The sequence below is a fragment of the Haematobia irritans genome, chromosome 1 (genome assembly GCF_050003625.1).
Source record: "Haematobia irritans isolate KBUSLIRL chromosome 1, ASM5000362v1, whole genome shotgun sequence".
In the NCBI taxonomy this organism is placed as follows: Eukaryota; Metazoa; Arthropoda; class Insecta; order Diptera; family Muscidae; genus Haematobia; species Haematobia irritans.
Window position 1 is genome coordinate 13,593,569 of NC_134397.1, and position 20,553 is coordinate 13,614,121.

The 20,553-nt window shown below is 27.3% G+C and overlaps 1 protein-coding gene across 1 annotated transcript in view; it reads right to left on the minus strand.

The window, feature by feature from the left end:
- Positions 1-12,784: 12,784 nt before the first annotated feature.
- side-VI (sidestep VI transmembrane protein) overlaps positions 12,785-20,553 on the minus strand; it is a 663,002-nt gene continuing 655,233 nt past the window's right edge. Inside the window, exon 18 of the mRNA XM_075289298.1 lies at positions 12,785-14,082. Within this exon, the coding sequence (XP_075145413.1) occupies positions 13,225-14,082 (858 nt within the window). The 3' untranslated portion in view covers positions 12,785-13,224. The remainder of the gene's footprint in view (positions 14,083-20,553) is intronic.

Genomic DNA, 20,553 nt, shown 5'->3' on the forward strand with positions numbered 1-20,553 from the left:
AAAAAATTTGGTCAAAATTTTATTTCGATAGAAAATATTGTCAAAATTTTATTTCTATAGAAAATTTTGTCAACATTTTATTTCTTTAGAAAATTTTGTCAAAATTTTATTTCTATAGAAAATTTTGTCAACATTTTATTTCTTTAGAAAATTATCGCAAAATTGTATTTCTTTAGAAAATTATCGCAAAATTTTATTTCTATAGAAAATTTTATCTAAGTTTTATTTCTATAGAAAATTATGTCAACATTTTTTTTTCTATAGAAAATTTTTTCAAAATACTATTTCTGTAGAAATGTTGTTAAAATCTTATTTTTATACAAAATTTTGTCAAAATTATATTTCTATAGAAAATTATGTCAAATTTTATTTCTATAGAAAATTTTGTCAAAATTTTATTTCTATAGAAAACTTTGTCAAAATTTTATTTCTATAGACAATTTTGTCAACATTTTATTTCTATAGAAATTATTGTAAAAAATTTATTTCTATAGAAAAGTTTGTCTAAATTTTATTTCTATAGAAAATTATCGCAAAATTTTATTTCAATAGAAAAGTATGTCAAAATTTTATTTCTATAGAAAATTATGTCAAAATTTTATTTCTATAGAAATTTTTATCAAAATTGTATTTCTGTAGAAGATGTCGTTAAAATTTTATTTTTGTAGAAAATTTTGTCAACATTTTATATCTATAGAAAACTTTTGTAAAATTTTATTTCTATACAAAATTTTGTCAAAATTTTATTTCTATAGAAAACTTGTCAAAATGTTATTTCTATAGAAAATTTTGTAAAAATTTTATTTCTCTAGAAAATTTTGTCAACATTTTATTTCTATAGAAAATTGTCGCAAAATTGTATTTCTTTAGAAAATTATCGCAAAATTGTATTTCTTTAGAAAATTATCGCAAAATTGTATTTCTTTAGAAAATTATCGCACAATTTTATTTCTATAGAAAATTTTGTCAAAATTTTATTGCTATAGAAAATTATGTCAAAATTTTATTTCTATACAAAATTATGTCAAAATTTTATTTTTATAGAAAATTGTGTCAAAATTTTAGTTTTATAGAAAATTTTGTCAAAATTCTATTTCTGTAGAAATTTTTGTAAAAATTTTATTTTTATAGAAAATTTTGTCAAATTTTTTTTTCTATATAAAATTTTGTCAAAATTTTATTTCTATAGAAAATTTTGTCAAAATTTTATTTCTATAGAACATTTTGTCAAAATTCCATTTCTATAGAAAATGTGTTAAAATTTTACTTCCATAGAAAATTTTGTCAAAATTCCATTTCTATAGAAAATGTGTTAAAATTTTACTTCTATAGAAAGTTTTGACCAATTTATATTTCTATAGAAAATTGTTGGAAAATTTTATTTCTGTACAAATTTTTGCAAAATTTTATTTCTATATAAAATTTTTACAAAATTTTATGTCTATATAAAATTTTTCAAAATTTTCTTCCTGCAAAAAATTTTTGCATAATTTTGTGTCTATACAAATTTTTTTAAAGTTTATTTCTGTACAACATTTTTGCAAAATTTTATTTCTATTGACAATTTTGTTAAAATTTTGTTTCTATAGACAATTTGTTAAAATTTTATTTCCATAGAAATTTTTGTCCACATTTTATTTCTATAAAAAATTTCGTCCACATTTTATTTCTATAGAAAATTTTTGCATAATTTTCTATCTATTCAAAAAAAAAAATTTTTTTAAGTTTATTTCCTTACAAAATTTTCGCAAAATTTTATTTCTATAGAAAATTTTGTTAAAATTTTATTTCCATAGAAATTTTTGTCCACATTTTATTTCTATAGAAATTTTTCGCAGAATTTAATTTCTATATAAAATTTTTACAAAATTTTCTTCCTGTAAAAAATGTTTGCATAATTTTGTATCTTTACAAATTTTTTTTAAGTTTATTTCTGTACAAAATTTTGTGCAAAATTTTATTTCTATAGAAAATTTTGTTAAATTTTTTTCCGTAGAAATTTTTGTCCAAATTTTATTTCTAGTGAAAATTTTGTCAAATATTTATTTCTATAGAAATTTTTTACAAAGTTGCCGATTTGACGAAAATGGACCAAAATCAATCAAATTCCATTTTCCATTCCATTGGACCAAATTTAAAAATGAATAATTTTTTGGACAAAATTTTGGTCCGATCGGACCAAAATTGCAATCCTGATTCTTATCCCTATAAAAATCGTGTATATCGATCGTTATTTAGATATTGCTTTCCTATAGGAAACAATCTCTAGATTCGATTTCTGAAAGAGACGCCCCAGAGAATTTCTGGGAAAAAATGTCTGCGATTTTTACATAATTGTTTTTTGTGCAGGGAATCTCCCTTTTTATACCCTCCACCATAGGATGGGGGTATATTAACTTTGTCATTCCGTTTGTAACACATCGAAATATTGCTCTAAGACCCCATAAAGTATATATATTCTGGGTCGTGGTGAAATTCTGAGTCGATCTAAGCATGTCCGTTCGTCCGTCCGTCTGTCCGTCTGTCCGGCTGTCCGTCCGTCTGTGGAAATCACGCTAACTTCCGAACGAAACAAGCTATCGACTTGAAACTTGGCACAAGTAGTTGTTATTGATGTAGGTCGGCCGGTATTGAAAATGGGCCATATCGGCCCACGTTTACGTATAGCCCCCATATAAACCGATCCCCAAATTTGGCTTGCGGAGCCTTCCGGAGCAGCAAAATTCATCCGATCCGGTTGAAATTTGGTACGTGGTCTAAGTATACGGTCTCTAACAACCATGCAAAAATTGGTCCATATCGGTCCATAATTATATATAGCCCCCATATAAACCGATCCCCAGATTTGACCTACGGAGCCTCTTGGAGGGGCAAAATTCATCCGATCCGGTTGAAATTTGGTACCTGATGTTAGTATACGGTCTCTAACAACCATGCAAAAATTGGTCCATATCGGTCCATAATTATATATAGCCCCCATATAAACCGATCCCCAGATTTGACCTCCGGAGACTCTTGGAGGGGCAAAATTCATCCGATCCGGTTGAAATTTGGTACGTGGTGTTAGTATATGGTCTCTAACAACCATGCAAAAACTGGTCCATATCGGTCCATAATTATATATAGCTCCCATATAAACCGATCCCCAGATTTGACCTCCGGAGCCTCTTGGAGGGGCAAAATTCATCCGATCCGTTTGAAATTGGGTACCTAATGTTAGTATACGATCTCTAACAAGCATGCAAAAATTGGTCCATATCGGTCCATAATTATATATGGCTCCCATATAAACCGATCCCCAGATTTGAACTCTGGAGCCTCTTGGATGAGCAAAATTCATCCGATCCAATTGAAATTTAGTACGTGGTGTTAGTATATGGTCTCTAACAACCATGCAAAAATTGGTCCATATCGGTCCATAATTATATATAGCTCCCATATAAACCGATCCCCAGATTTGACCTCCGGAGCCTCTTGGAGGAGCAAAAGTCATCCGATGCGGTTGAAATTTGGTACATTTCGTTAGTATATGGCCTCTAACACCCATGTAAAAATTGTCAAATTTTATTACTATAGAAAGTTTTGTCACAATTTCATTTCTATAGAAAGTTTTGTAAAAAGTTTATTTCTATAGCAATGTTTGTCAACATTTTATTTCCATAGAAAATTTTGTCAAAATTTTATTTCTATAGAAAATTTTGTAAAAAATTTATTTCTGTAGAAAATTTTGTCAACATTTTATTTCTATAGACAATTTTGTCAACATTTTATTTCTATAGAACATTTTGTCAACATTTTATTTCTATAGAAAATTTTGTCAACATTTTATTTCTATAGAAAATTTTGTCAAAATTTTATTGCTATAGAAAATTTTGTCAACATTTTACTTCCATAGAAAATTTTGTCAACATTTTATTTCTATAGAAAATTTTGTCAAACTGAATTATATACGTATTTAATCGGCCTTTTTATACCCTCCACCATAGGATGGGGGTATATTAACTTTGTCATGCCGTTTGTAACACATCGAAATATTGCTCTAAGACCCCATAAAGTATATATATTCTGGGTCGTGGTGAAATTCTGAGTCGATCTAAGCATGTCCGTCCGTCCGTCCGTCTGTCCGTCTGTCCGGCTGTCCGTCCGTCTGTGGAAATCACGCTAACTTCCGAACGAAACAAGCTATCGACTTGAAACTTGGCACAAGTAGTTGTTATTGATGTAGGTCGGATGGTATTGAAAATGGGCCATATCGGCCCACGTTTACGTATAGCCCCCATATAAACCGATCCCCAAATTTGGCTTGCGGAGCCTTCCGGAGCAGCAAAATTCATCCGATCCGGTTGAAATTTGGTACGTGGTCTAAGTATACAGTCTCTAACAACCATGCAAAAATTGGTCCATATCGGTCCATAATTATATATAGCCCCCATATAAACCGATCCCCAGATTTGACCTACGGAGCCTCTTGGAGGGGCAAAATTCATCCGATCCGGTTGAAATTTGGTACCTGATGTTAGTATACGGTCTCTAACAACCATGCAAAAATTGGTCCATATCGGTCCATAATTATATATAGCCCCCATATAAACCGATCCCCAGATTTGACCTCCGGAGACTCTTGGAGGGGCAAAATTCATCCGATCCGGTTGAAATTTGGTACGTGGTGTTAGTATATGGTCTCTAACAACCATGCAAAAACTGGTCCATATCGGTCCATAATTATATATAGCTCCCATATAAACCGATCCCCAGATTTGACCTCCGGAGCCTCTTGGAGGGGCAAAATTCATCCGATCCGTTTGAAATTGGGTACCTAATGTTAGTATACGATCTCTAACAAGCATGCAAAAATTGGTCCATATCGGTCCATAATTATATATGGCTCCCATATAAACCGATCCCCAGATTTGAACTCTGGAGCCTCTTGGATGAGCAAAATTCATCCGATCCAATTGAAATTTAGTACGTGGTGTTAGTATATGGTCTCTAACAACCATGCAAAAATTGGTCCATATCGGTCCATAATTATATATAGCTCCCATATAAACCGATCCCCAGATTTGACCTCCGGAGCCTCTTGGAGGAGCAAAAGTCATCCGATGCGGTTGAAATTTGGTACATTTCGTTAGTATATGGCCTCTAACACCCATGTAAAAATTGTCAAATTTTATTACTATAGAAAGTTTTGTCACAATTTCATTTCTATAGAAAGTTTTGTAAAAAGTTTATTTCTATAGCAATGTTTGTCAACATTTTATTTCCATAGAAAATTTTGTCAAAATTTTATTTCTATAGAAAATTTTGTAAAAAATTTATATCTGTAGAAAATTTTGTCAACATTTTATTTCTATAGACAATTTTGTCAACATTTTATTTCTATAGAACATTTTGTCAACATTTTATTTCTATAGAAAATTTTGTCAACATTTTATTTCTATAGAAAATTTTGTCAAAATTTTATTGCTATAGAAAATTTTGTCAACATTTTACTTCCATAGAAAATTTTGTCAACATTTTATTTCTATAGAAAATTTTGTCAAGTTTTTATTTCTATAGAAAATTTTGTCAATATTTTATTTCTATAGAAAATTTTGTCAAACTGAATTATATACGTATTTAATCGGCCTTTTTTTTGTTTAATATATACCCCTTATGGACTAACTTACAATTTAGAAGACAGTGTTAAAAAGTTTTACGATACCTTGCCATCGGCAAGTGTTATCGCAACCCAAGTAATTCGATTGTGGATGACAGCCTTTAGTAGAAGTTCCTACGCAATCCATGGTGGAGGGTACATAAGATTCGGCCTGGCCGAACTTACGGCCGTATATACTTGTTTCATTTTACTTTCTTGTTTCAAAATATATGATTGTATACAGAAAAAAAATCCAATTAATTATAAATTGAAATTACTTCAATCACAGAAATGATAATAAATCGGTGAGTCAATTTAAAAAAAATAATTAAATCCATTAAAAAATTAATTGCCCAGACAAAAAATTAAGGGATCCAATTAAAAAATAATTGATACAATTAAAAAATAAATTGATCCAATTAAAAGTTATTGTTTAAATAAAAAATTAGTTGAATCAATGAAATTTAGAATTTTTAAAAATTTAATTTAAAAAAAAATGTTTTTTTCTTTGCCGTCAATATTAATGATTGACAAAAAATTATTGCAAAAAACTTTTGTACATTTGTAATAAATTTTTAAAATAACATAATAGTTAAATAAATTATTATTTTAAAATGTGTGTTTATGTTATAACTCTCGAAATAATAAACTTTTTTTGGATAAAATTAAAAAAAATAATTGATCCAATTTACAAATTAAATGATTCACTTATAAAATTAATTGATCCAATTGAAAAATTAATTGGTTTAATAAATGTTTGTGATAGATTGTTGTTTAAAAAAAAGTTGAATTTAGAATTTGAAAATTTTTAAATTAAAATAAATTAAGTTTTTTCTATGCCATCAATATCAATGCGGATTGACACATCATCATATGAGAAAATTGAAAAAAATTTTAAATAAATTACAAAAAACATAAGATTAAAAAAACAATTATTTTTAAATGTGTTTTAAAAACTCTCCAAATAACAAAATCGTTTAAGAACCTCAAAAAAAAAACATCCAATTCATTCTATCTACTCAATATCATACATCAATTCCATCATTCTTAATTATTCCTTTTTTGTGTTACATCAATTTTAGCCATGGTAATTATGCCAAGGGCATAACAACAAAAAAGACCCTTAACATACCATATTATTTTTATGAATTTTGTTTTGTTTTTCTTAATCAGGTGATGCTTATTATCTATCTATATTCGTATGTTTTGTGTGCATTTATATGATATACAATATATAAATATTTTTGTACATATTTACATTTAATGATACCAGATAATTTACAATTTATAATGAATTCTGTAATTTATTATTACAATTGGAGTATGTGTAGATAAACAGTAAAGTGGGTCGATTTGAGTGAAGAAAAAGAAATTGAATCAATGAATATAAAGAAATCTTTTTATTTATTAAACTTATTGCAAATATAAGAATGATAGAGAATAATTCATCATTAGCTATTTAGGCTATCAGCTAAAAATGAAAATTTTTATTTTAGAGAAGTTTGACTTATTTCAAAATAAATTCAATGAATAACACATCACACATTTTAAACCAAATCACACCATGGTAAAACCCTGGCATTTAACAGAGAGTAAAATGCAGAGGGAAAGACAAGATAGCAAACAAATATCACTCGCCTACACACACAGCAGAGCAATAGCCTCTCATTTTACATCAATTAAAACGAGCATAAAAAAACAGCACAGTGATGTAGTTTATAAAATACCATACATAGGTTAGCTTTGCTTAGATAGGCAGCCTTATATTTGAAGCTCTCTTATTCAGTTTATTATGATACCACAGTGGTGAACTTCTCTGTTATCACATGCATAGGCAACAACAACTAAAAAATGTAATCAATGCTATGCAGGGACTCATCAAGCGACGCTTAAAAACGACGATAACCGAAACAAACAACTACACTATAGTGTAGTGGCCTATAGTCTAACTTTGCATTGGACATCAACACACACGCAAACACAACTGAGTGGTAAGGAGTGAGAATATTAAAACGAGAACGAAGAGAAAATAGACAATTTACGCTCTAAGCCTACGAATATAATAAATACACAGTGCAATGAATTGAATGCTTTTTACAATAACGTTGTGATAGCTTAGGTCATGGAAGGGCAGAGAGAAATGTTTGTTTTTTGTGTAAGTCTGTATGATCGTTTTCTTTATCCATTTTGGAAAAATTTCCTTAACATAAAGAAGCAGAGTTTTGAAATCGTCCTTAAACAAACTAAAATATTGAATCTTTAGATTTAAGATAAAAACGCTTCAAATATAGGCTAAGATTTATTGAGGATTTTGGTTTAAACTCTTTTTTATGGAATTAAGAAAATATATTTTACTTTGAAGTATCCGTTAAAATTTGGATGTTTAAACTGGCACTTGTTTATAATGAAAAGAGAATGAAAATTCGATAAATTAGATGTGTATCCTAATTTTAAGTTAATTGATCCTAGATTTAAAGCGAGATAGATCGCTACAAAATATCTTTATTTTAAAGAAGCCGCATCTATGGCTCAGACTCAACAAACTTTTTATTGAGTGTAATATTAGCCTTTTGAAACATGTTTGCAGTGATTATACTCCTCTCGTCTGCATGGCAAAAAGTGACAGAATTTTAAAAGATTATTTTCGGCGCTATAAATATGAGCCCCATGAAAATTTTCGCCAAACCTTAAATGAAGTAGGACCCCATAAAAAGTATAAGTGAAAACGACAACACCAATTTTTGTATGCATTTCTGGAGAGTAGCTTCGATTTGGTTTTTGGGCCCGTTTGCACTATGAAAATATACCCCAATAAAATGAAATAAAAATAAACCCCAAATTTCTTTTTTTGGGATTGTGCTTTGTTTTCAAGTGGGGTCCTCGACAGGGGTATAAGGCTCTCGTCTATGGACATTATTATTTTTTTTTCTTAAAACTTAATACTTTTATCAGTTAGGGTTCATTTTCACTTGATCTTTTAAACAAAAGGAGACAATTTTCTATAGAAATCAAATTTGGCAAAATTTTCTATAGAAATCAAATGTTGACAAAATTTTCTATAGAAATAAAATTTTTGATACATTTTTTCTATAGAAATAATATGTGAACAAAATTTTCTATAGAAATAAAATTTGGACAAAATTTTCTATAGAAATAAAATTTTGTCGAAATTTCCTATAGAAATACAATTTTGTCGAAATTTTCTACAGAAATAAAACGTTGACAAAATTTCTAGAGAAACAAAAATGTTGACAAAAATTTTTATAGAAATAAAATTTTTGACAAAATTTTCTATAGAAATAAAATTTTGTCTATAGAAATAAAATTTTGTCGAAATTTTCTACAGAAATAAAATGTTGACAAAATTTCTATAGAAACAAAAATGTTGAAAAAAATTTCTATAGAAATAAAATGTTTGACAAAATTTTGTATAGAAATAGAATTTTGAAAAAAATTTCTATTGAAATAACATTTTGACAAAATTTTCTATAGAATTCAAATGTTGACAAAATTTTCTATAGAAATAAAATTTTTGACAAAATTTTCTATAGAAATAAAATTTTTGACAAAATTTTCTATACAAATAAAATTTTTGACAAAATCTTCTGTAAAACTAAAATTTTTGACAAAATTTTCTATAGAAATCAACTTTTGCAAAAATTTTCTATAGAAATAAAATTTTTACCAAATTTTCTATAGAAAAAAAAATTGTTTACAAAATTTTCTATAAAAATAAAATTTTGTCGAAATTTTCTGTAAAAATAAAACTTTGTCGAAATTTTCTATAGAAATAAAAGTTTGTCGAAATTTTCGATAGAAATAAAATTTTTCAAAAAATTTCTAGAGAAACAAAAATTCTGACAAAATTTTGTATAGTAATAAAATTTTGACAACATTTTCTAAAGAGATACAATATTTACAAAATTTTCTATAGAAATAAAATTTTGATAAAATATTCTATAGAAATAAAATTTTGTGGAAATTTTCTATAGAAATAAAATTTTGTCGAAATTTTTTTTAGAAATAAAATTTTGTCAAAATTTTCTATAGAAATAAAATTTTGACAAAATTTTTTAACGAAATAAAATTTTGTCAAAATTTTCTATAGAAATAAAATTTTGACAAAATTTTCTAAAGAAATAAAATTTTGGCAAAATTTTCTATAGAAATAAAATTTTGAGAAAATTTTCTGTAGAAATAAAATTTTGTCAAAATTTTCGATAGAAATAAAATTTTGCCAAATTTTCGATAGAAATAAAATTTTGCAAAAAATTCCTAGAGAAACAAAAATTTTGACAAAATTTTGTATAGAAATAAAATGGTGAAAAAATTTCTATAGAAATAAAATTTTGCAAAAATTATAGAAATAAAATTTTGTCGAAATTTCCTATAGAAATAAAATTTAGTCGAAATTTTCTGTAGAAATAAAATTCTCGAAATTTTCTATAGAAATAAAATTTTGACAAAATGTTCTATAGAAATAAACTTTTGACAAAATTTTCTAAAGAAATAAAATTTTGACAAAATTTTCTAAAGAAATAAAATTTTGACAAAATTTTCTAAAGAAATAAAATTTTGTCAAAATTTTCTAAAGAAATAAAATTTTGTCAAAATTTTCTATAGAAATAAAATTTTGACAAAATTTTCTAAAAGAATAAAATTTTGACAAAATTTTCTATAGAAATAAAATTTTGACTTAATATCTATAGAAATAGAATTTTGACGTAATTTTCTATAGAAATAAAATTTTGACGTAATTTTCTATGGAAATACATTTTCTACAAAAATTCGATGTGCACAAAGGGGTAAAAAAAAACTCCTTTGATTACGATAATAATATTGTTCTTACATACTTTTTAAATTTTTTGTTTTAATCAGACCTTATTACCATACTGTTCGACCCACTTTATTGTTCTTATTATTACAACATAATGAAAATTGTTTTGCATTTTGGATCATGAGTTGGCAAACAATTTATATTGATAATGATACAATTTGAATGCATAGTATGCCTTATTTCCTTTCTGATCAGTCTGGCAATACATTTTTAGCCTTAAAATTTATTTATATAGTATATGACCATTTATCTTTAGTTTGGCCTTTTTTTGTTGGTGCATATGCTATTTTTTTTGCAGAGCTGTTATTAACAGCTTTTATGGAATGTTCACAATTTATTCATCACTTTCATTGTCTTTTGTTTTGTTTTTTTATTTCATTTCAAAGAATTGTATTTATAATTGAGTTTTATTAATTGCTCTTTAGTTTGGTATGAACAAATTAAAATCTCAAAAAAAAAAAATACAATGACAAACAACAAAAGAACATAAACAAAAATTTATATGATTTACCCATATTCATACCTCATACAAAAAAAAACAAAACGACGTTCAATGGAAACTCACAATATTTGATTGTATTTTTCTTTGTTTTCCCATAATCAATTGAAATGAACTGGATTTTTTGCCATTTTGTATTGTTAGTCTTATCCTTTGATTCATCATTTCATTTAGCTTTTTTTGTTTTTGTATTGCTTTCCTCATTGTTTGGCATTTTTGTTAGCATTCTTGTTGCTCGTGATTTGTTGCAGGTTGTCATATAAATTATGTTTACAATCATGCAACATTCAAACCAATATGAAAAGCAATTCATTTGTCAAGAACCAGACAAAAAAAAAATAAAAAACATAATCCAGGATCAACAGGAAAATTTTTGTTTGCTTCCTTTTTGCCTTATATTCGTGATGCATTTTATGATTGCATGTTTAAAAAAATTAATCATTATTGATTTATGTGATGGAAAACAAAGACATTCTTAATATGAATGGGAAATTTGTTAGCAGCACAAAAACACAAACTCATAGAGATTTTGCATATATCCTCAAAACGATTTTGTTTCCATGTCACGTTGACTGTGTGTTTTTTTTTTTTTTTTGATTTTCTACAAATATAGGAAAAATAAAATCATATCTAATTGACTTTATAAATAAGCCGATTTGTAAAACATGAAACTATTTAAATAAATAATTGATAAAGAAACATAATAAAAATTAAATAAAAATATTAAAAGACATAATGAATGAATTAATGTAATATGAGTAATTCCATATAAAAAAGGAGATATTTTTATATGACTTCTAGCATGATGGGCATATACGAAATTTCTCATTATATTTAAACTTTATTGAGATATTTATCTGTTAAAGTTAGATATTATATTTAATAAAAAAATACATTCCAAGTTTTATTAGAAGTTAACATTACACAAAGAACCATGTAAAAATATGGAAATTCGGGATAGTTTGATTCGGGAGAATGTAATAACTCTAAAAAAAAGGTATTCCGCTAGAACTAAACATTTTTTAATGATTTTCCTATTTTTCGGAGACATTAAAAATTTTTTAATTTTGTTTTTGACAAACAAATAATTCAACATAACATAAATACCGCTATATATTTTTAATGAAAAAAAAAATGTTCATAAAATTATACCAGTTCGAGAAAATTTTATAATAAATTAAAAATTCGATTAAGGCTATGATCACACTAGGCAAATATTTGACCAAAATGAGTGTCAAACATTTTCCAAATGTCTGAATACCGTTTTTGGAAAATACTCCTACCAATATGAGCTTAAAATGTTAGCTGGTTTGATTGTGGCGATGGATTCTTTTTTGATTTCTGTCAAATATTTGCTCAGGGTGACCATAGAATAAGTGTTTAAATAAAATTAAAATTTTCCAGTTTTTTTTTCTGTATAATTTAAAATTCTTACTAGTATCAAATATCTTGTATTTGTTTTTTTTTATTTCAAGAAAATTCTTTTTTATGAAACACATAATTTAACAAATTTTTCTATTATTGCAAATTTTGGGTAACATTTCTTATTAACAAAATGTATCAAATTTTTCCATAAAAAAAAAAAAACAAATTTTATAAAAATCATGTTCATATATTGGGTAGTCCAAAAATTATATCCTATTTTATCAATAGATGTCGTTAAAGTTACATCTTGCCAGTTATGTTAATTAAAACTTGGATTACATGCATCTTGAAAAATGTATCAAGTCTAACAAAACATTTAATTTTGTTGAGAATTTGCTCTTTCTTGATTCCTATATGGAATTACACACACCCATACATAGTTATAAACCTATAAAAAGAAAATTGTAATTTAAATAAATTAAATTAAATAAATTAAATTAAATAAAAAATGTTTATTTATTGGGAGTTCCATGCATTGCATATCCTCCTATCAAATACCTCGTCCTGTGTTATTGTTCCGTTTGCTGCATTGTTTACTTGTTTTGGGTTTATCTTACAAAAGAATTTAGTGAGGGGGAGTGGGGGGTAGGGGATTATACACTATCATACATAACTCGTCTTATACAAAATGAAAACAACAAAAAAAACTCATTGCAGTTCATATTCAATATCATTGTCTACTATTACTCCCTCTCTCTCTTCTATAACTCACTCTCACTCTTCTATTAAGGTTACATTTGTTTATGGTTTATTTGTTATTTACCTCTCTTTATCTCTTGCTTTGCCTTAATAACTAAATTGCAATTATCCTTCTCTTTTTTACACTTAAACACAACTCTCTTGCTGGGAATACATTAACGGTGTTCGTACCGTTACAATTTCTCTTGAATAGGATTTGCCAACGGCTGAGAGACCCGATATTGAACTGCTGGGACTGGTAACGGCTGCAGTGGCCAAGCCACTGCTATTACTCGACACCAATACTTGACCCAAAGGTGGTGTTGAGACTTGCTGCAAATGCATTTGTTGCTGCTGTTGGTGTTGCTGATACGTTGGAGGCATTGGTAGAGTGCCATGATGATATGGCTGCGACGATGCTGTACTACTACTACTGGCGCCAGGTTGAGCATTCTGCAGCATTTGCATCATCGATGTGGTTGTGGAACTATGTGGAGGCACATTCTGTTGATGGTGATTGTGTGGCAGCGTATGATAACCACCAGGATGTGAGGGTAACGTATACATTTGTACCGTGCCCGGTGACACGGTGGAAGGTGTGCCCTGTGAATTGGGTGATGAAATGCAGGGCGGGAATGGCGATACTGAGCTGGAATTGCTGGCACTCGCATTGGTATTTTTGTAATGATCGATTTGGGCATATATCGTGGGCTCTTCAAAGTAGTCATAGGAGGGAGGCGGTACCATGGTTTTATTGCGTTGCAGTGTACTTGTGGCCGGTATGGTAGGCAATAGTTTGCGCCCACTACTGCCATGGGGGAGAGTGCCTCCAGTTATGCCCCCTAGATTGGGATTTATACCGGCCCCTTGCAAAAGCATAGAGCTGCTACAATCGACAGATATGGATTTTTTTGGTACTGAGCTGGAAGAGACTCCCACACCCACAACACCTCCCACGCCACCACCAGGGGGTAATGTCAATTCGGCATAGTGTAATTCCTCATCCTGCAAGAGAAATATAGGGGGATGGTGGTAGAGAAATCGCAAATATAAATTAACAAAGTCTTTGTAAATGAAATTCATTAGTAATTAAAAAATGATTTTACCAAGATGTTACCTAACAACAGCCGTCTTCACTCTCTTTGTAATTCTTTACAATTTTCATTACTAATCAAGGACACTGTAGCAAGGGCAGGCAGAGAGCTTGTCTTGGCTGCTGTTAAGTCAAAATGGAAATGTAATTCTTAATTTAATGCTTATGGGCTACTGGGCCTTGAATGTTGTTGAGCATAGGAAATGAGGCTATCACATAAAGAAACAGTGGTTAGCTGAGAATAATCAAGAGAGAAAACGAAACAGGAAAAGAGTCTTAGCTACGAAGAGTGTAACTCAATACAAAAGATCTGAATTACTCTGAGAGGCAACCGATAGGAAAGCAAATACAAAAGAGCTCCTTGCCAGCAAGAGTTACTAGGTAAATGTGTTTGTTTCCCACAGACAAGACAAGGGTGTAAACACAAGCATAGCGTTTGTCGGTGGGCGACCACTTGTTGTATTTTTTTTTTTTGTGAATGAAATCTGTATTTCGAAGGATTCTATTAGGAATCGTTACTAGAGAACATGGATAACGAAGAGAGTATAAGCTACCAAGAGTGTTACTCTGAGCAGGGCTGCAATTTTGGTCCGATCGGACCAAAAAAACAAAAAATGATTAATTTTTAAATTTGGTCCGATGGTCGGACCAAATGAAATTCGGTTGATTTTGGTCCGTTTTCGTCAAATAGATAATTTTTTAAAACAATTTTCTTTAGAAATAAAATTTTGTGATAACTTTCTACAGAAATTTTATTTCTTTCGAAATAAAATTTTGCGATAACTTTCTATAGAAATGGAGTATTGACAAAATTTTCTATAGATTTAAAATTTTTACAAAATTTTCTATAGATTTAAAATTTTGATAAAGTTTTCTATATACATATAATTTTGACAAAATCTTCTGTAGAAATAAAATTTTCACAAAATTTTCTATAGAAATAAAATTTTGACAAAATTTTCTATGAAAATAAAATGTTGACAAAATTTTCTATAGAAATAAAATTTTCACAAAAATTGGTATAGAATTAAAATTTTGAAACAAAGTTCAATAGAAAAAAAAATTGACAAAATTTTCAGTAGGAATAAAATTTTGACAAAATTTTCTTTAGGAATTAAATTTTTACAAAATTTTCTATAAAAATAAAATTTTAACAACATTTTCTATAGAAATAAAATTTTCACAAAATTCTCTTCACAAATAAAATTTTGACAAAATTTTTTATACAAATAAAATTTTGACAAAATTTTCTATAAAATAAAATTTTGTTAAAATTTTCTATAGATATAAAATTTTGACAAAATTTTCTATAGAAATAAAGTTTTGACAAAATTTGCTATAAAAATCAAATTTTCACAAAACTTTCTATAGAACTAAAATTTTGAAAAAAAAAATTCTATAGAAATAACATTTTGACAAAATTTTCAGTAGGAATAAAATTTTCTATAAAAATTAAATTTTAACAAAATTTTATATAGAAATATAATTTACACCAATTTTTTTTATGGAAATTAAATTTTCACAAAATTTTCTATAGAAATAAAATTTTGACAACATTTCTTCACAAATAAAATTTTGACAAAATTTTCTATAGTAATAAAATTTTTACACAATTTTCTATAGAAATAAAATTTTGACAAAAATTTCAATAGAAATAAAATTTTCTATGGAAATCGAACATTGACAAAATTTTCTATAGAAATTAAATTTTAACAAAATTTTCTATATAAATATAATTTTCACAAAATTTTCTATAGAAATGTAATTTACACAAAATTTTCTATGGAAATAAAATTTTCCCAAAATTTGCTATGGAAATAAAATTTTCACAAAATTTTCTATAGAAATAAATTTTTTACAATATTTTCTTTACAAATAACATTTTGACAAAATTTTCTATAGAAAAAAAAAATTGACAAAATTTTCTATAGGAATAACATTTTTATAAAATTTTCTATAGAAAAAAACTTTTGACAAAATTTTCTATAGAAATAAAATTTTCACAAAATTTTCTATAGAAATAAAATTTTCACAAAATTTTCTATAGAAATAAATTTTTTACAATATTTTCTTTACAAATAACATTTTGACAAAATTTTCTATAGAAAAAAAAATTGACAAAATTTTCTATAGGAATAACATTTTTATAAAATTTTCTATAGAAAAAAACTTTTGACAAAATTTTCTATAGAAATAAAATTTTCACAAAATTTTCTATAGAAATAAAATTTTGACAAGATTTTCTATAGAAATAAAATATTTACAAAATTTTTTATAGAAATAAAATTTTCTATGGAAATAGAATATTGACAAAATTTTCTATAGAAATAAAATTTTCGCAACATTTTCTACAGAAATTAAATTTCAACAAAATTTTCTATAGAAATATAATTTTCACAAAATTTTCTATAGAAATGTAATTTACGCAAAATTTTCTATAGAAATAAAATTTTCCCAAAATTTTCTATGGGAATAAAATTTTTACAATATTTGCTTTATAACTAATATTTTGACAAAATTTTCAATAGGAATAAAATTTTGACAAAATTTTCTACAAAAATAAAATTTTGTTAAAATTTTCTATAGAAGTAAACTTTCGACAAAGGAGTCCCTTGCCAGCACGAGTTACGTTAGGTAAATGTGACTGCTTCCCACAGACAAGTTAATGATGTAAACACAATCACAGCGTTTGTCGGTTGGCGACCATAGTTTGTATGAAGAGCAACTAAGTGTCGGAAATGTTTATTTGCTAGCGTTGTGCCAACAATCTTGCCTTTTAATAAAGAAAAAACATATCGCGTGAACAACGAAAGACATTATGAAAATTCGCATTGGATAAATATGAAATTTTACGAATGAAATTTCCTTTAGCGAAATTTTCTTTGTTGGTTTAGAAGCCAACAAGACCTCCCAGAATACAAGCACATATATATATTCGAATGCCGATATTAAAATAGAGTTTAATCAAACTCCTAAGATTTCACTGATTTCCCCCCAACTTCCATGTGTAACTCTTCCAAACCACTGTTCATAAAATTTCCAAACGTTTCACTAATGTTATAGATGAGATGAAACACTGTTGTAAAGAAAAGATTCTCAAGGACCCAGATACATGTTAGACATTTGTTGCTAGTTGTTACTTCACTAAAGGTTGAATGCTGGCGGTCGTGTTTGTTGTCTCAATCCTTGAAGTCTTACCAGCCAACTCAAGTCAGCACATTAAGCAAAGACAAACTTTAAGCAATTAATGCAAAATAATTCCACAAAAGTTATTAAACATTCAATTTCATTGTAAAACAAAGTAATCAAAAGTTTGGCAAGTATTGTCTTGCCAAAAAGACAGATTCACGGGAGTTCACACAGGCGCGCCCCCCTAAAAACCTATGATTTTTCCACCTACCCAACTGGGCAAGCTATCTACCTAGGCCCTTGCTGGGTAGATAGATCTCTTCGTCACCATGACAGACAGATCTCTAAGAATGATTTGGCAAAAGCCCTGTAACAAAATCACATCACATCTAGCCAGTGTTTCGTCGTTGTGGCCATACTCTCAAATTTTGTCTCAGTCATCTCGGATGTCCTCATCAACAACTTAAACAAAAAGTTTTACTTTCTTAATTTTCTTGCATTTATTTTGGGCCTTTGTTAACAGAGGTATTAAGAGATATAAGCCGGTGACAAAAGAATGCGATACAAAATTTCTTCAACAGCGTAACAGATGTTTTGGGCAACTATGCCAAAAAACTTTCGCATATACGTACTCTTAGTGCTAGGCAAATATGCATATGGTGGATATTGACATCAACCAACTCAACAACTAAGAAACAAAATCACAGAAGTAAATTTGCTAAATATTCTAAGAAGACAAAAAAAGTTTTGATTTTTTAGTAAATGTCCTGCTTATTTTTTTAATTCCATAGGGAGTGTATGTATTGTGAGTTTCTTCACCCTTAGCTTCATCTTAAGTTGTGAACTCCTTTTACGCTTGGTTAAAATGTATTTTTAATAAAAGCGGAATGCAAAATAGGAAACATTTTCCAGATGGTTAAGATAATGTAAACTTAATAGATTGAAATGAGTTCATCCATGAAGAAAGGGGAAAACTGAATATAAAGAGGGTTATTTAAATGATTTGCCTTCAATAGAAAGGGTTGATTTACGAAAAACAAATTTGCATTAGGATCTTAAAGGGTTAATTTTGATGCAATATTTCTAATATCCCATAAATTTGTATCGTACTCTTGCATATATAAAGGTATCATTTAAGCCTTATATATGCAAGAGTGTTGTAAAGCCAGTTAAGAAATCGATTAGAGTCAACCCCGACAATGAACTCTAAAGCTGGTCACTAAATATGTTCAAAGATAGACCTTCAAGTACTTAGCAAAAATAAACATATTCGAGAAATGCCGATTTAACATATTTTTCTTTCCTACAAGCAAGAGTGTATATCATCTTTTCTCATTAGCTTCTTACCAGATATGCTTTGATACGATCTTATACGAATTTTCTCCGAGAATGGTATCTATACAAAATGTGGTGAAATAGATTGATGAAGGTTGACTTTTGCATAAAGCTCCCTTTTGTATTTTTCTCCTTCAAGTTCATTTTATTTTCTCTTTTAATTAGGTTCTTAGCTCTATATAAACCGATAAGATCTTATACAAATTTTCTCAAAGAGCACTGAGTATAAAATATGAGGAGAAAACTCCAATACGATCTCTCCCCTTCAAGTGACTGGGTGTGCATTATATTTTCCCGTCTCGTTAGCATTCAGCTCCCATTGGTGTCCCTCCTTGCCAGCAATTAGGAGTGTATTTTATATTCTCTTCGCATTGGCGAATTTTTCTACATAATGTGTGGAGAATTCGGTTGTACATAAAGCTCCCTCCCATAACTAACTCTCCCCTGCAAGTGACTGAGAGTATATTTTATCTTCTCTTTTCTCAGAGAGTGGTGACTATACAAAATGTTGAGAATTGGGTTGTAGTAGGTTGAGTTGTGCACAGCGTTGTTACAATGAATTTTTATTTTGGACCAACATCTTTCCAAAATTCGACCAAAATTCGTACTAGCGGATAATTTTTCCAAATTTAATTAATATAATTTAAAAAATAAAATGTTTCCATTTTTTTCAAATGTTCATTTCTATTCTAAATTTTTATTTATATTTATTTCTAGAGAAAATATTGTCAAAAGTTAATTTCATAGAAATTTTTGTCAACATTTTATTTCTATAGAAAATTTTCTCAAAATTTTATATCTATAGAAAATGTTCTCAAAATTGTATTTCTATAGAAAATTTGGACAAAATTTTATTTCTATAGAAAATTTTTTCGCAATTTTATTTCTATAGAAAATTTTGTCAAAATTTTATTTATTAGAAATTTTTGTCAACATTTTATTTCTATAGAAAATTTTGACAAAATTTTATTTCATAAAAATTTTTGACAAAATTTTATTTCTTTAGAAAATTTGGACAAAATTTTATTTCTATAGAAAATTTTGTCAAAATTTTATTTCTATAGAAATTTTTGTCAAAATTTTATTTCTATAGAAAATTTGGACAAAATTTTATTTTTTTAGAAAATATTGTCAAAATTTTATTTCTTTAGAAAATATTGGCAAAATTTTAATTCTATAGAAAATTTGGACAAAATTTAATTTCTGTAGAAAATGTAAACATTTTATTTCTATAGAAAATTTTGACCAAATTTTATTTCTGTAGAAAATTTTGCCAATTTTTTTTTCTTGTAGAAAACTGTGTTAAAATTTTGGTTCATTAGAAAATGTTGTCCAACTTTTATTTCAGTAGAAAATTTTGTAAAAATTTAATTTCTATACAAAATGTTGTCAAATTGTATTTCTATAGAAAATTTTGACAAAATTTTATTTCTATAGAAAAATTTGTCGCAATTTTATTTGTATAGAAAATTTTGTTAAAATTTTATTTATTAGACATTTTTGTCAAAATTTTATTTCTATAGTAAATATTGTCAAAATTTTATTTCATAGAAATTTTTGGTCAAAATTTTATTTCTATACAAAATTTGGACAAAATTTTACTTCTATAGAAAATTTTGACAAAATTTTATTTCTATAGAAAATTTTGACAAAATTTTATTTCTTTAGAAAATTTTGACAACATTTTATTTCTTTAGAAAATATTGTCAAAATTTTATTTCTATAGAAAATTTGGACAAAATTTTATTTCTATAGAAAATTTTGACAAAATTTTATTTCTATAGAAAATTTTGACAAAATTTTATTTCTTTAGAAAATATTGTCAATTTTTTTTTTTTTTAGTCAGTAAGGTGTCATAAAACAGTAAAGTACAATTCACTCTTGTTTTATTTAATTACCTGGCCCTGATGAAGGTTAAC